This window comes from Gopherus evgoodei, chromosome 6, assembly GCF_007399415.2.
Source record: "Gopherus evgoodei ecotype Sinaloan lineage chromosome 6, rGopEvg1_v1.p, whole genome shotgun sequence".
Classification (NCBI taxonomy): Eukaryota; Metazoa; Chordata; order Testudines; family Testudinidae; genus Gopherus; species Gopherus evgoodei.
The window spans coordinates 75,817,779-75,834,409 of NC_044327.1; the positions used below are offsets into that span (position 1 = coordinate 75,817,779).

General features: G+C 36.4%; 1 protein-coding gene across 9 annotated transcripts in view; it reads left to right on the forward strand.

Annotated features, from left to right (window-relative positions):
• Positions 1-16,631, forward strand: part of MCTP1 (multiple C2 and transmembrane domain containing 1) — a 548,019-nt gene that overhangs the window by 249,145 nt on the left and 282,243 nt on the right. For 8 of the 9 annotated variants that reach the window (XR_004001078.1, XR_004001076.1, XR_004001077.1 and 5 more), the window contains exons 6-7: positions 4,597-4,635; positions 15,487-15,657. Coding sequence is in view for 6 of the 9 variants with exons in the window: in XM_030567942.1 (XP_030423802.1) it covers positions 4,597-4,635; positions 15,487-15,657 (210 nt within the window). In the remaining 3 variants the exon portion in view is untranslated. The remainder of the gene's footprint in view (positions 1-4,596; positions 4,636-15,486; positions 15,658-16,631) is intronic. The other variant, XM_030567945.1, reaches the window with a different exon arrangement.

Here is a 16,631-nt window from a genome sequence, read left to right on the forward strand (position 1 = left end):
TAAAAAAACCCAAAACCTATGGTGCACCTTATGCTATGGGGAAGTTACAGAGGGCAGAGTGGTATGTGCCCAGGATACAGCTCCCAAGGAAGCCAAGGGATGGTGGCAACAGCGGTGGATACAGCTGAAAGCAGAGAGCCCCAAGGCAAAGTCCACAGGAGCAGAGCTTAGCAGCGGCACAAACTTATTTTTAGCGGCAGAGAGCCCTGGAGTTTGAGAGGTTTTAAGACACAGACCAAGGTTTAACTTGAGTCTGTGTACTGGGGAAACAGAGCCAGCAGCTAAAATAATAAAATAAAAGTATAGAAAGTTTTACAAAGGGATTCTTACCAGTCCCCAAGGCAGCATCAAAGGCAGAAGCAGCAGCAACATCAGAAGAGGCAAGGAGGGCTTGGTACAGTCCCAATAATCAGGAGATCTCTCAGGTAGCAATTCATTCTTCGTGGGGGGGGGCGTTCAAAAAACGGGGGTACGCTCAAAAATAAAACGAGAGCGGAGAAAGGACCCCCCAGAACCCCTGGCTGATCAGACCAGGCAGCAATGCAGGAACCTTTCTGAGGTGTGTTTCAAAAATGTCTGGTTTTAAAGGCAAACTTGGGCAGTTTCCCGCCAGTAATCCTGATAGGCTCCCTCTGTCACAGGGGAGGGGGCACAGGGAAAAAACTGAAGGTAAGCCCAGAGACATGCCTGGACATAGTCCTGTGCAATAGGTGACTCAAGAGCACATGAGGCCTATGACTCATGCCCAGGATCTTAAGAACACATTAGGTCTTGCAGCTCTGGACATTGCCTACCCTACACCAAGCCCAGGCTCAACGAGGTGATAACAGGACTAACCCTTTGAACAGGGCAATGGTCCCACTTAGCATGCAGCACAAGTGGCCATCCCTTTGAGAAGGGCAATGGCTCTTGTTAAACAACTTAAGGGGCCCTCCCTTTGAGAAGGGCAGTGGCCCTGGTAAACAACTTAACAGCCAGGGAAGGGCGGCCACAGGAGAACAGAAAACAAAATGGAGTCTGGGGACAGCTGTAAGAAACAAAATGGAATAGGGGATAGCTGTAACAGACAAGTGACACCCAGTCTTGTACGTACTCGCTCTCCTCTCCAGTGCTATGGAGCACTTTCTCTGGTTTATCTACCTGAGAGAAGTTCTGATGGGAGGCAATGTCAAAAACACTGGCTGGTGAGAGACTCTTCTTTCTGATCTGCAGCTGATGTATGCAGTTTCCTCACATAAAAAATTGTTACTTTCTAAAATACAGAAAATCTGCGAAAGCATGTTAGGTACTGGGAAGAGTGAGATGCTATAAACTGTGTAAAGTTATGCTAAATATTCTATATTTCCAATATTTCTTCTAAGAGAAAAAAGAGACCTTAGCTTAAAAGAAATTCAGTACAATATTGGTATAAGTACATTCACAATGTATTATTAAAATATCATGAATAAAAATTGTAGTTCTATAGTTTTAGGGCCATTTTAACTATAAAAGCTATTTTTCTTGAGTTGCTTTCCAGAAGTGGATCCTAAATATATATTAGTTGCAGTAGCACTAGTTCCAACAATTCTAAATCAGAAAATCTTGTGTATTTATTGTGTGGTGCTAACACTGTCCTTTGCTTACATAAATAATGCAGTTTGAATCATTTGTCATTGTGTAGTCTGGCAGTTTGGATAATCATTGCAAGCAAAAGAAGAGTTGAGAAAAGTAAAATATGAGAAGCACTAGAAAAATGCTATTTCTAATTACCAAAATTAAGCAGTACTGTATGAATGATTTTAGATTTTAAAAAATCTAATTAGAAAAAATGAGACCTACAATTAGCTTTAAAATTATCTGAGTCATGTAAGAATAAAGCTTGTTTGTTTATTTAACTCACTGTATTTGTTTATGATAAATATTTGTTTTGTAAAGTGTAATGTAAAGCATGGCATATATATAATTTACAACTGCATGCATACTGATCTGAAAAGCATATTGGTGTCGCTCTTGTAAACTTGTGTCCTTTATTATAGTCATTTGTGCTATTATGCATGTGTGAGATTTTTTCTAGCAAAGTTCAATGCACAGATTTCATCACTGGAAAACTTACAAAGTAACTGTAAGTTTGTTTGAGCTGCATGTTCCTTTCTGTCTTCTAGAACTATAAACTGCTTGGCTAATGTTGGAAGATTAAAAATAAAATAAAAGCTAAAAATTCTCAAATATACGATTGTTAAAAGGCTGTTACTGATGAATGCAAATACAATCTATCTTACTGATTTATTTCTGAAGTGGTTTATCCCAAATGATGCATAATCTTAGTTTGATTTTAGAAAAAATATACCCATTGTTAAAATGCAGCTGATTTGTTTGTTCACTTGAATTCTATTATGTTTTACCTCTGTAATATTTATGTATCTGTCTAAAGGTTAATAATATCACAGAAAAAGACAAAGAGTGGAATGGATTCAGGTCATGGAATGTTTTCAAATGATACCATTTCCTGCAGCTCATCTATCAGTCTGTTTTGTTTTATGCATTTATTTTATTGACTTCTAAGAAAAGTTGATCAGATTGTTATTACTACAACTTTAAACTTGTACTGCAACAGCCTATGTTTTAATATTGATAAGCTTAAATGTACAATTATGCGTTTCTGTAGCTAGAATATAAAATACATTTCTCAGAGATTAAATAGTATAGATTTTTATCTGATTTAGACTTGGGGCCCAATTCTCTCCTAATTTAGGATGTGATCCAAAACACACTGTATTGAGTATGTGGCAGTGTGGAACACTGAATAGGACTCAGGAGATCTGAGTTCTAGTCTTGGCTCTGCAATTGACTCAGAGTGTGAACTTACTCAAGTTACTTAACTTCTCTGTGCCTCAGTTTTTCTGCTTGTAAAAATAAAGATAATAATACTTACCCAACATTGTAAAGCCCTTTGACATCTGTGGATGAAAAGTACTTGCTGAGATTTGAGTATTATTTATTGAGGACAGAATTTGGCCCTTTAGGTTTAAACTATCTTTAGCAGCTTAAATAAATACACATGGGTTAACCAGTTTTCTTCCAATTTTCCAGTTAAACAAGGTTTTATTTTTGATATGGAAAAGTCTCATCATTTATTTTAAGATTATCAATAACATGCATCTTTCTCCTCCTCCACCCTTTTTCCTCCATGCAGTATTTTAATTTGCTGTCAGTGAAATCTCATATTTTAAATCTCTTTTCTGGCCACCTGAAAAAGAAAGTGACTAAAATTAAGCATAGTGCACGATTTGCTTATTTTGCAAGGGACAAAAAGTTTCAGTGAACTTAATGCCATTTTATTTATTCACACTAAATGAAAACTTACATTGCTAAAATAACATTAACCTTTTTATGAATATAAGGTGCACAACTTAATTGCTCAAATAAAATGCTTGATGTGGCTGTTGGAACTCAGCTAAATTGTCCCCCTGCATCTATCCTGTTCAGTGATTTAAGAATTTGTGTGCGCCCTCAGAAATGACAGCGAATGATTTCTGGGATTGCTAAATTTTGACAAATTATTCAGGGAATATCATGTGGGCCCATTTGTTTAAAAATGAGTCAGAACAAATATCATAATTTTGTAAGATTAATGCCAGAAAGTGTAGTGTGCCAATAATAAAAAGTTATTGGAGACCTTCAATTCTTTAGCAGTTTTAGTATACAATATCCTAACTAGACACTTGACACCTTAGGAAACCTATTGCTTCTCAGTACTGTGGATAAAATTTAATTATAGAAAAGGCAGAACATGATCAGTGCTTCATAGCACAGCAACTAAATTTTGAGAATGTTCTAATTTCTTACCAGCTGAAAATAAAATCCAGAAAAATTTCAATTGGCCAAAGTCTTTTCAGCAGCCAAGGAGAGGTTGGTGCAAGTCTGGAGATGGGCAGAGAACAACTTCTTTAAGTAGCCTTTGTGTTCACCTGATCCTAGGATTAGCAGGCACTAGCCTGGACTCTGGAGCAAGGAAGATCAAACTAAAGGCTGCACTGATGGCCAGGGATTATCCAGACACATGGGAGCCCCAGTCACACACCTTTTCCCTGACCATATCCCCAGCACCACTAACTAATAGGAGGATAGTAGTAAAGATTCTATAGTGGCTGCACACCACCTAAGGATGCCATTATGTAGAAGGTATCCACCTGTGGCTGTATCTGCTGTGCAAAGGAACTAGACTACTCTAAAGTATTGGAGCACGTGTTCCTAAACTTCAAAGCTTATTACTCAAGTGATCAGTCAAAAACTGCAATTGCTTTTAAAATAATTGATTTTTTTTTATTGCTTTATCCACTTCCCTACTGTTTTTTATTTTAGACATTCTTCGTATTCATTATCCTAATTTCTCCAAAAATATTAGGAGAACCAAATCCATCTGAAGGGTTTGCTTGAGTATGAGAGATGGTTCTAGTTGCTTTGATTTCAGTCCTGTGTAGTTGTCACTGGAAAATATCTGTTGTCACAACAGAAGCTGTGGTTAAATGTGGATTGTCCCTTTGGAAGACAGTTAGCCTCCTTTTTTCTATGTCTGTCAAAGTACAAGATAATTAAAATGCTTTATTTCATTTTCAGACCATGCTAAGGAGGAAGAGTTGGAAAAGATCAAGTAAGGTAATTCTTAGCGTGTGGTCTTTTAGCCTTATTTTTAGAAGAATGAGATTTCATACTAAATCTCTCTCTTAGCATTGCAAGCAATGGCACGGGATTTATTCTCTATGAAGTTATATTTTTATATAATTTTGGGGACAACTGAGTGAGCCTTTTCAGTAATAATGAAACTAATCAAATGTGTTTTTACAACCTTTTAACTTGTCTCAAATTCATCCAAACGCTTCAAGTTATTTATGTAACTGGCAAACATGGCAATGTTTTCCCTAACATTGGTAATCTATCATGTATGGTAATTTTTCTTGTACACAACAGGGCCTAAAAATAAAAGTTCATGTGCTAAGCTGAAAGATATATGGGGGTCTTTGTGTCCCAATATCACTTTAACTATTTTTTTGAATTTGATTTTAATTGACTGAAATTATGCTTGCAAATGTTTCTAGCTTGATAGTTCTAAGGAATTAAATCCTCTAACCACAGGACAGACACAGGAGAAACAAGAGTAGTCAAGTTTTCCTACTGTACCCCCATTCCAACAATGTGCCTCAACCATATTTTGAGGGACCTGGTCAGGGAGTAACAAGTGGTAGCTGCATAGGCCTATCTCCAAGCCAGTTCAGATGTTGGCCTTTCTGCTAACACTCTCCACCATAGTGTAAGCAGTTATGGTTGTGTATGCAATGTACATATCTGGCTACTAAGACTTTGAGATCACCAACACCAAACAAAATTAATTTTTACATATTTTCTGTGCATGTTTCTGTAAAGTTTAGTGCACACTTTAAAAGTTTGTGTTTGCTTTTTTTAGGAACTGATACCACAGAAGTACAGTGTGCTTTCTGATGAAGTATATACTGTGTATAGTATAGGTACTGTTCTTGAGTTGTATTCATTTTCATTTATGTATCTTAAAAAAAAAAAAATAGGAAAACATCTCCAAGATTTGAAATTGACTGCCAATTCTGATTTTGAGAATACACCTCTACTTAGATATAACGCTGTCCTCGGGAGCCAAAAAATCTTACTGCGTTATAAGTGAAACTGCGTTAAATCAAACTTGCTTTGATCCACCAGAGTGTGAAGCCCCGCCCCCTGGAGCACTGCTTTGCCGTATTATAAATTCGTGTTATATTGGGTTGTGTTATATCAGGGTAGAGGTGTAGCTGTTTATCCTGTAAATTCCTTAAAACATATTAGCCATCCAAGGGCAAGTCTTTTTTTTTTTTTTTTTTTTGAATTATGGTTTACTTTTCTAGTGTATAACAAACTTAACTATACTGTCATTGCAAAAAGCAGTTCTATATTACATACTCAATGGAAAATGCTTAAATCAATATATTTATCATTTAATCATTTAAAGTACAGAACTAGGGTTGCAAGTTCCTGGATTCTGTTCCTGGCACTCACATAAACTTCCTATGTAAGATTAAGCAGTTCACTTATCCTCTCTTTTCTTTTCCAAATCTGTAAAATGACGATGATAGATAATTATTTCATAGTAGTGTGATGAACAATAATTCATTGACATTTGTACAAAAGTTGAGCTTCTTAGATGGAAGGTGCTATGAAACTGTGATTTAAGTATTTTCCAGCCATTTCCATAATACACAGGGAACTCAGATTGGAGTTCTTCTGAAGTGCTAATGAAATGTTGTGGGGCTGGTGAATCACATTGGTTTACATATCCTGCAAATGAAGCTTTAACTTCTGATGTTGTATACCTTCATTCAAGTGGGACTCCCCTAGTTTGAAAAGCAATTTCTCATGTTTTATCTGCATTTGACGATGGGCAGTTAGCAGCCTTGATAATTCAAAATGCTTGATGATATCGTAGTTAAGAATTCTCCAAAATGTCCTACCTATATGATTTGTTTTATATTCACTTTCATGTTAGTTATTTAACAGCAATTCATTTAACAGTTGCGGCTCTCATTGATAGGCATATAAAAAGGTTTGGTACATATGGAATGTATTAATTTAAATATTGTATTCATGTATCTATAATTCACTGAAGCCAGATTCACTGGAGTTAATATGCATACATGTTTCTCCCATATATATGATGGTGATAGTCAGGTTATAAATTGCATAGCCATGTAATAAACTGCATTTATTATGCATCTTAGGCCATTTCAGTTGCACTCTGCCCATTACTCCATCTTCACCGGTACTATTTTTACAATTGCAAACCTCTGAGAAACTTCAATCAGCTGCATTTTAAAGAAAGCAATCTGTAATAAAGATGTTTTCTTGTCTTCACAAACATAGAATTTCTTTCAAAAATTGCAGTAATCTGAGATGCAGGATGGATCAATATTAAATGAAGAATCACTGAGATTTAAGGAATGTCTGGAAATAGGTACTTTATATTATTGTGTAGGAGGGAAATCTTCTGCTCCACCTCCTCTTCAGTAGGACATAGTATTTATGTGTGGATCTAGGAGCTTGAGATATCAGACCCTAAAATCATGATATGATTTATTAGAAAAGCTAATACAGTTAACTTTTGGGGTATCTAAAATAAAGTACATTTTTAACCTTCCAAGGTCTTTACAGTTGCACCGATAGTAAGGGAATCTGGATTACAGATTGTGGGGTCTGAATTGCTTTTATAAACTCCCTCAAACATTCTAAAAATAGTTTTCAGTAATTAATTGTTGTAATTGGTACTTGTGAGAGTCAGCACTGTGTCTAAGCAGTGAAACCCACAGTACTAGCTTTCCAAGTTGTTTCCAGCACACAATACTGTGATACAACTATTAATATAATTAGAGCTTTCATGAACAAAGAACATCAACTTGAATTGGTTGGTTATGAAAATGTATTGGAAAAATAGATTCATTTCTAGTCCTTCTTCTTTCAAAGGGAAGATGATGTCTGAGCTCCTTTATGAAATGTTGGCCAACTATCAATGAGTAAGAGAGGCAAATGAGACAATGTTTTGCCTTTATAACTTTTTATACTCTGTACAGTGCAATGCTATCTGGAAATGGTTAAACATATCTCCTCTGTATTATTGAGCCTGAAGGAAGTAGTTATCACAGAGAGAAACGTGTCGCATTTATCCTTTTGTACAAGATGATGGCATTCCCATTGCTTAAGTACTCACTCAGTATTTTCCTTGTTTTGACTTCCGTTAATGAGGTTTCTTTCTTTCTCACCCATACTGCCAATAATAGGATTTTTTTCCAGATGAAATCTTATTACTTCTGCCACTCACATAATGTGAGATTGGATTTAGTGTTGAAATCAAAAGGATAAATAGTAAGTTTATGGCCAGTGAAACAGTAAATGAACTTCAGTATTGATTTATATGTCTGCAAGAGCAAATGTGTTATCCGCCCAAAACCAAACATCATCTGATCATAATAAGAAACAAGAAGGGGATAAAAATCTGCAAAACAAAAATATGTTTCTGTTGCAAAATGTTAGATTATTAGTGTTTACTCACACTAGTTATTGCTAACTTTACAGACACTACTCCCACTGCGAGATGTAATGTATACCTTTAAGATCCAAGTCTATTATTAAAAGACAGATGGGGCTGATACGTAATTTCACCCGCATTCAGCAGTCAGTTGGGTTGCCTGTAATATTTTATGAATATGTTCCTTCCATTTGTCTGATATGGTAGTTTTTGCTATATGAATACAAGGGGTTAATTCAAGCTGAAGTTGCTTGTATCTATGCAAGAAGGGAGTTGACAGCTTCAAAAAGCCTGTCTACCAGCCTTTAAAGGACAATGCAATTGTAATTTGCTTTTGAAGTTTTACCTCTGACCAGATGGAGTCCAGCAGTCTGGCTTGTAACCACAGGTGGGAGAATTAGAAGTGGGAAAAAGTGTAAAAATGATCTTTGGATTGTAAAATGACAATTCCTTAAGAACAGGCAGAGAGTGAGGCAGGGACTGATGGGGAGATGGGGACAGACTGGAAGCCTGTGTTGCTTTTTCATTAGATAGGTTTACACTTCGTGTTCCTGAGCACCTCTCACATAAAGGGCCCCATAAACATAAAAGTAGATTGACTCAGTTGGAAAACATCTATCAGTGGGATGATCTCTGAACCAGGCAGTTTTTCAAGAGATTGCTTGAAAGTTCCAATATCTAAATATAGATTTTTTTTCAGCAATATTATCAAATTGCAAGATATCACTATTCTTTTACAGAGAGACAGACTAAAAAACAGTAATGAATGTGCTATCTTGAGTGGCCTCCTCTGCTATTTTATGCATTATACCAATTCCCTGATTTTGATCGAAAGTGATGAATGTGCTTTTGGGGTGAAATCCTTTGTCACTGACTTCAATGCTGCCAGGATACTTGAGCAATACATAAAACTTCTGAATTTACTGATGTTCTGGAAAAATGTGGACCACAAGATAGTGCTCCATCTTTTCCTACAAGAAGTTCTCTCCCTTGGTGTTAGAGCCAGTACCCTCAGGGGACATATATCTTCTTGTATCAAAGTTTTGCAGTCCAGGGGAGTAGTCCCTCATCATTCAGCTTCAAATTCCTTAAACTGCAGAATAGGTTAATCCACCCAGGAAACTCAGTGCTATACTGCAGGCATTCACAGGCCGATTAATCATTTACACCCATTGAGACTCTAGTGCAGGCTATGTACAATGTCACTTAATTTTCTTACTGTTATGCTAGAGGTCCTAGCAGCAGTTGTGTCCACACATAGTCTTAGAGCTGGGAGCAATCTAGTTGGAAACTTACTGCTCCATTTTTCATGGCATTGATGACATAATGGAGTCAAATTATAAGGATATTTTCCGTTTCACAATATTGTATTCTTGCCATTTTGTCCTTAAATAGAATTCGAGAAGTCAAAACTGATTTTTCTCTACTTTCATCTCTGACAGAGGTCAAAAGATCATTTCTACCAGATATAAAATTGAGCGCATTCAGTTTTCAAAATCAGGGATTTAATCCCACTTTAAGGACCCAAAGCCCAGTCCTAGATTGATGGCCACATTCTTAATAGAGAAGATCAGCATGTCAAGCAAAGATAGTATGCAAAGTGGCAACATGGACCAACATCCAAACCTGGAAGTTGACGCTACTAGCTGCTCTCCACAAAATTGTTCAGGAATATGATTCTCCAAGCCATGGTTCTGCCTTAATCTTGCCAATATCATCTCTTTTTTTGTCTGTTAGTATTCATATACTGTTCTCTCTTGTATTTTTACTACTGGCTGCACCAAATAATTTAGTCACCAACTCAATAGAGAACAGAAAATTTGGACTGATCTGTCGATTTCTCTGAGAAAGGCATGTACAGTGCTCTGTCCCTCCTTGTTTTCCAGTGCTCGGTCGCTCTGAATGTTTTCTACAGTTGGATTTACAGTATTGTAAAGTAAATCCAAAAATATCCAATAAGCTTCTCCACTGAGAATATATCTGACATAAAGCTGTTCTATTTATTCTTGCTGAAGTTAACCAATTACTAGTCATAGAATGCTTTGAAAAACTCTCTGAAAGGGACCTTCAGGTTGGGCCCCCATATGACTCTTCAGATATATTTTATTCTTTCTGACTCTGGCATGACCAAAGGGGGACCCTACCTCACATGCAGGTCACAGACCCAAAATGTTTAGACCAGTGTTACGATAAAGCACATAAACCAGCATAAGAATACCTGTTAGACAAACATCTGTCAGGGATGATCTACATAATACTTAGTCCTGCCATGAGTGCAGGAGACTGGACTAGATGACCTCTTGAGGTCCCTTCCAGTCCTATGATTCTATGATTCTAATTTCCATATCCATTATGGTCAACTCATAGTTCATGGAATTCAAATAATGGACTGTGTGCAAGGTGTTGTAATGATTTAGAAATAGGCAAAATAGTCATCCTAGATGTTGGAAGTGAGAGAGAAGTGCAATTAATTGCTATTGGAACTGTGGTCTAAATCCTCTTATGCTGGAGTCAGAAAATGGGCTGGATTTATGCAAATACAGTATGTCCACCCTTCTTGCTAGTTTCGCTTATGAAGTAGTGGTATAGGAATGATTAACACCAGGGTCTAAAGTAAGCCTCCTAACAAGCAGCTGAGAAGGTCTCAGTTTAATTCTGGCATATCATAGTGTTGCCTTACAGGCAGTGTGCAATGTCTGCACTAGGTCACATATCCAGATTTGGAGCTGGGTAAACTAGAACATTGGTTTATCTACAACCATTATAGAAGCCAACCTTGTGTTTACCATTAAAAAAAAGTCTGAATCTTCCAACACTAGCCACACAATGTTATGTGATTACCACAGCTTTTCCTTAAGCTTAGAATAGGATATGTCTGTGGTAACTTATAACAGTTGCCCGATGTTGACTTGATAATGGCTTCTACTTTAGAATATTATAAACATTCTTAAAGGCCCTGACTAAGGACTGGTACACACCTAAAACTTAAGCTGACCTGGTTATGTCACCGAGGGCTGTGAAAAATGTTTTGCCCTCTGCAATGCAGTTAGGTCAACCTAACTCACACAGTGGATGCAGCTACTGTAGAATTCTTCTATCAACCTGGCTACTGCCTCTCAAGGGGATGGATTTGCTACAGACATGGAGAAACCCTTTCCATCTCTATAGCAAGCATCTACACTATAGTGCTATGGAGGTGTAGCTGCAGTGCCCCTTGTGTAGTGTAAATATACCCTGAGCTGATTAAGCAAGTGCCTAACTTTGAGCACGTGAGTAGTTTCTGGCAATATTCTTGATGAGTCCACTGCTGGTATTGGCTGTTCAATATGATGATTAGAGCTGGCTGGAAAAAATATAATTCCCATGGGGGAAAAATTGATTTTTTTGGGAAAAAATTAATTGCAAATCAGAAGAAAAATTCAAAAATTTGAATTTTTTCATGGAAGCTAAATTCTAAAATAAAATTTGTTTTGGGAGAGCCAAAACAGATTTTTTCATCCTGCTTCTAGGGGCTACCCAACTCTCCAGGGAGAGTCATACTGCCTAGGTAGTTGGGGTGCTAAGAAGCCTGGGCTCTCTGGTAACCCGCATGTAGGCCACCAAAGAGCTGAGGGTTTGCAAGCCCTGGGACCTTGACTCCCCAGAAAGCTGTTAGATAGCCTGCTGAGGAGTTGGGGAGTCCAAGGAGGCAGGCAGGCAAACAGGCAGAACACCTGCCTATCTGCATGGTTTCTGTCAAGTTTTGACAGAATCTGCACATTCCCATGGAATTTATTGATTTCATTGAATCAGCATTTCTGATGGAAAACCAACCAATGCGTGCTGTGATCAGTGACATAATTCTGTCTTTACATAAACAGCTTTATTTTACGTCTATAAATACCACTTGCACTTTGCACTCTCATGAGTGTCTAATTAACATGCTAAGTGCACTTAAGCACAGTTTCCATGCCAAGAAATGAATCCAGCTTCAGACACTTTTTTATGTAAGACGCTTATTATCATCAGTTTGGCAGAGCAATTTTAATACAAGATAATACCTTATAGCAAAAGCTTGCCAAAATAAGGCCCTGGAAGGGAATATTGTTCATTTAAATTGAAAATTATTTTCAGCTCAGTAATCGCTTGCTCTTGCTCCTGTTGAAATCAAGAGCAGAATTCCCATTGATGTCAACTGAAGCAGGATTGGTCCTTAAATCTGGAGGACATAGTTAAATTTGATACATTAATGACACATTAAAACACATCAGTAAAACCCTCTAAGTGCCTTAATTTAAGGAAAGGTGCAGTAACAGATTATCTTGCACCTTTAGTCAAACATAATGGAAAAAAGTAGTCATTTAACAGTTATCAGCTCTTCTCTGTCATCTCATGGTGTACTGGTAAAATTTAGGGGGAAATGTGAAGATAAGAAATTGTCTTCTGAAATAAGGCCTTTGCTCTTAATTAGGTCTGTAGTCAGTATAATTTTTTAGTTCCAATCTGTAGTTTGAAGTAGCAAACTTTATGGGTTCAGAAAAAAAGCCCCTTCCCTCTTTTCCCTCCTCCACCTTCAGTTGCCAAGGAAAAGTTGTTGTGGGCTCTGGTAGTGTTCCATTACGAATGTTATCTACCATGTTAGTACTACAGTATACAAAGCTGGTATAATCAAAAAAAGACTGAAGTCCATTCTCCATCGCTTCAGCTAGAAATAGTCTGAATTATAGCAAGTTTTTATTTTAATTAACAGCATCCCAGTAAAAATATTTTGGCATCCTTCAGTGTGTATTTGGAAATTACTTTTGATTCACCAGACCTACAAATTGTTGTAAAATAGTTATGACATTTATTGACAAAAGAAGGATAAATATTTAAGAATGTTGTTCCTAAATATTTATTTTCCTTTCCATTTACAACATTAAATTATGCACTTAATTTTAACTTGCATTACAGCCACAGTTTTTGTCAGAACTCAGTGATTAGACTTGTGTATGTTGTCTAAAATATACATTTTCATGTATTATAATTTATAAAAAGGATTTGCAGTAACAGTGCAACATTTGCTTTACCCATCTCACTTTTTTTAAATGTTGTGTGCACTTCCAGAACAAGTCTGAGTCTGTACAAAGTGAAATGCTGAAAGTGATGTCTGTATTATATAATGATTTTGTGCCTGATTCAAGATGTTTAAGTGTGTAGTCACTGATTTTTTTTTTCCCCCAGTGTTGGCAGCATTTTCAAATGATTTCCCTTATTAGCATTGAGGGCATAGCCTCCAGTGTTGCATGAGGCTTCATGAGCTGAGAAAAAAATGGGAAATAGCACATTATATTATAAAGATTATGGCAGCAAACAAAAATACTGATTTGTGTGATATTTCTTAATTCAGAAAATGATTAATATGTTGCAATAATAATTTAGTATAATTTGGAAATGGGAGGAGAAATATAATTTTAAAAAGTACTTTGATCTATACAGTATAAGAATTTTTACTTTCATAAAATATCCACATCTAGATGTCAATTTGTCAGCAATAAATGATGTTTACAGAAAAATTACTGAGATGATAGAAGGTAAGAATCAATAGCAGAGAAAAACACTTGAGAATAGTGGCTACCACACTAATATTTGAAAAGACAACCAGAGATTCAGTGGGGCTTATATTTGTGTTAAATGTGAGTGGAAGAAGAGAGCCTATCTGGTTAATTATCAAAACAGGTAAGTAATATTTCTGTGTAAATGTCAGCATTTTCAGTGTTCACTCTCTGTTACGATGGATTTAAGTACAAGTTTCCACATGGTTTTGATAATCACTTTAGTCCAGTCGTGGACTTCTTGAACAGAATAAAACTATTGATTTTACCAAAATGCACAAATATATATTGAAGTTTAATTCCATTTTCCTTTGCAGAGATTGAACGTGCAGTAAACTTAGTCAGCAGACCCACTTTGGTGAAAACATACTAACTTTCTGCAATGTTTGTAACACGTGTGAAAAGAGAAGTTACATCACTAACTGAAATATTCAAACACAGCTAATTTATCTCTGACATTTACACTATACTGTGGTATTGTACTGGGTAGAAGACAAAAACTATATAATATAATGAGTCTCCTTTATTGTCGACCCTAATTCTAGAACTACTTGGTGTGGTGATGTGCTTTGTAAATGAGAATGGGAATTATCATTAAGATGACAGAGAAGTCTTCAGAATTATATAATATTACAAATAGGAGGGAACACTGACAATAGAAATATTTTCTTTGATGCATGTACACTTCGTGCCATGCTTCTTTTACTGAATATTGAAATGTCCGGTTAAATTATGGATAGCCAATCATATCAAACTACTGCAGATAAGGACTCTTCATCTGTGTCAGAATTTCTGAGAGAAAACAAAAGATATCTGTTTTTATAGAACAAATTTGAGAGAACATTTTGTAATCAGGAGATATGTTTTCAAAAGAATACAAGGATTTTTCCACAACCAGTGACGCTGTTCTCTAAATTCCCTTTTTGGGACATGTGGCTAGTAGATCAACTAGTAGTTGTACTTAAAAGTTCAATTAAGCTTTTCATTTTTTGTTTTGTTTTTAAATATCAGTGGTCAAATTAGGAAGTGGCCTACACAGACATCAGCAAAACTGAATGGATTACTGCTGAGATTCTAAAATGGTGCATCTGTAAGATTGGCCTCCCTTGGTGTTTTTCCATAATAGTCAACTATTTGTGGGTATAAGAATAATTTTAGTGACTGCAGATTGTTGTCATTTACATAGTCATTCTGAACTTTATTTGCCACCTCTTCTGTAGCCCTCTTTCCCTCCCTCTCCTTCCTGCTTCTCATAGTGCTTTGCATTATTTTAATCAAGGTTTCATCTCCCATAATATTTTGACATTCCTTTTTCAGGTTCACTTGTTCATATAATGCCTCTTCATCAGATCTTAAAATATTTATTTGTAGCATGATTATTCCTGTGGGCCAGGGGGGAGATTATCTCCTGGAAAGCAGTGACTCTGAAAAAGATTTGCGGGTAACGGTGGCTAATCAGTTGAACACAAGTTCCCGATTTGATGCTGTGGCCAAAAGAGCTAATGCGATCTTTAGATGCATATAAAAAAGGGTAATTGGAGATATACCAATATCCTAGAACTGGAAGGGACCTTGAAAGGTCATTGAGTCCAGCCCCCTGCCTTCACTAGCAGGACCAAGTACTGATTTTGCCCCAGATTCCTAAGTGGCCCCCTCAGGGGGATCTTGAGTAGGGAAAGAGAGGTTATTTTACTTGTGTATTTGGCACTGTATTTGATTTTGTAAAAAAACCCAAAAATCTACAGATAAGGGAAACAAACTTTTCAGCCTATGTTTCAATAAATGCCAGAAGAATAAATTACAAAAGAAATGTTTGCATATTTTAACTAAATCTGTTTTTTCTTTAACCTGAAGTTTCAGCCCCAGAGTTTACGCCTGTCAGACATGCACAGAAAATCTCAGCTCTGGAGAGGAATAGTCAGTATCACTTTGATAGAGGGGTTTGAACTGAAGCCCATGGATGCAAATGGATTGAGTGATCCCTATGTGAAGTTCCGGCTGGGCCATCAGAAGTACAAGAGTAAGGTAACTTCTTTTAACTGTGTTCGTACTTAACATTTGGGATCTTCTGCTTGAATGACTATTTTAATACTTCTGGAATTTTGTTGTATTACTGCTTAGGTATTTTTCTATATGCCAAATACAGCAATATTGTGGTAACATGCGCAGGAGTTTAGGTTTACTGCCAATATTCTCATCTAGGGATTCAGCAAGTGCCGAGCTCTCTTATGCCCTCATGCAGGGATTTGTGCCTGTGACAGTGATTTCCATCTGCATGGGACTTTAGCACCTGCAGATCAAACCAATCTGGTTTGTGTGTTTGGGTTTACTGCAGGAACTGGTCACCCACTTATGACTTCTATCCTTACAGGACACTGACTGCAAGTAACAGCACAGTTTTGGAGTTTTTAATTTATTTTTCCTTTCCTTTTTCAGTGTCATAATTAATTGATCAGATTTCCAGGCTGCTATGGGGAAGGATTAAAACTAGGGCTATCAAGCGATTAAATAATAATCATTATTAATTGCAGTTTTAATAGCACTGCAAAATAATAAAAATACCATTATAAATAAATAAATAAATAATTTTGAATATTTGCTACCTTTTCAAAGAAAATAATTTCAATTAAAACAGAATACAAAGTATACAGTGCACTTTATTATTTTTTATTACAAATATTTGCCTGGTAAAAAAGATAAACAAAAGAAATAGTATTTCAATTCATCTCATACAAATACTGTAGTGCAATCTCTTTGTCATGAAAGTTGAACTTACAAATATAGAATTATTATTTTTGTATAACTTCACTCAAAAATAAAACAATGTATAACTTTAGAGCCTACAAGTCCACTCAGTCCTACTTCTTACTCCTCCTTTAGAGGAGTTGTCTTGGCTTATTGAAGAGGTAAGATATTTTATCTCAGAAAGTCAGTATTCTGGAGATGGGAAGGGTGAGAGTTGTGCAGAAGAAGGGTGAATTCTTAATGCTGCTCCTATT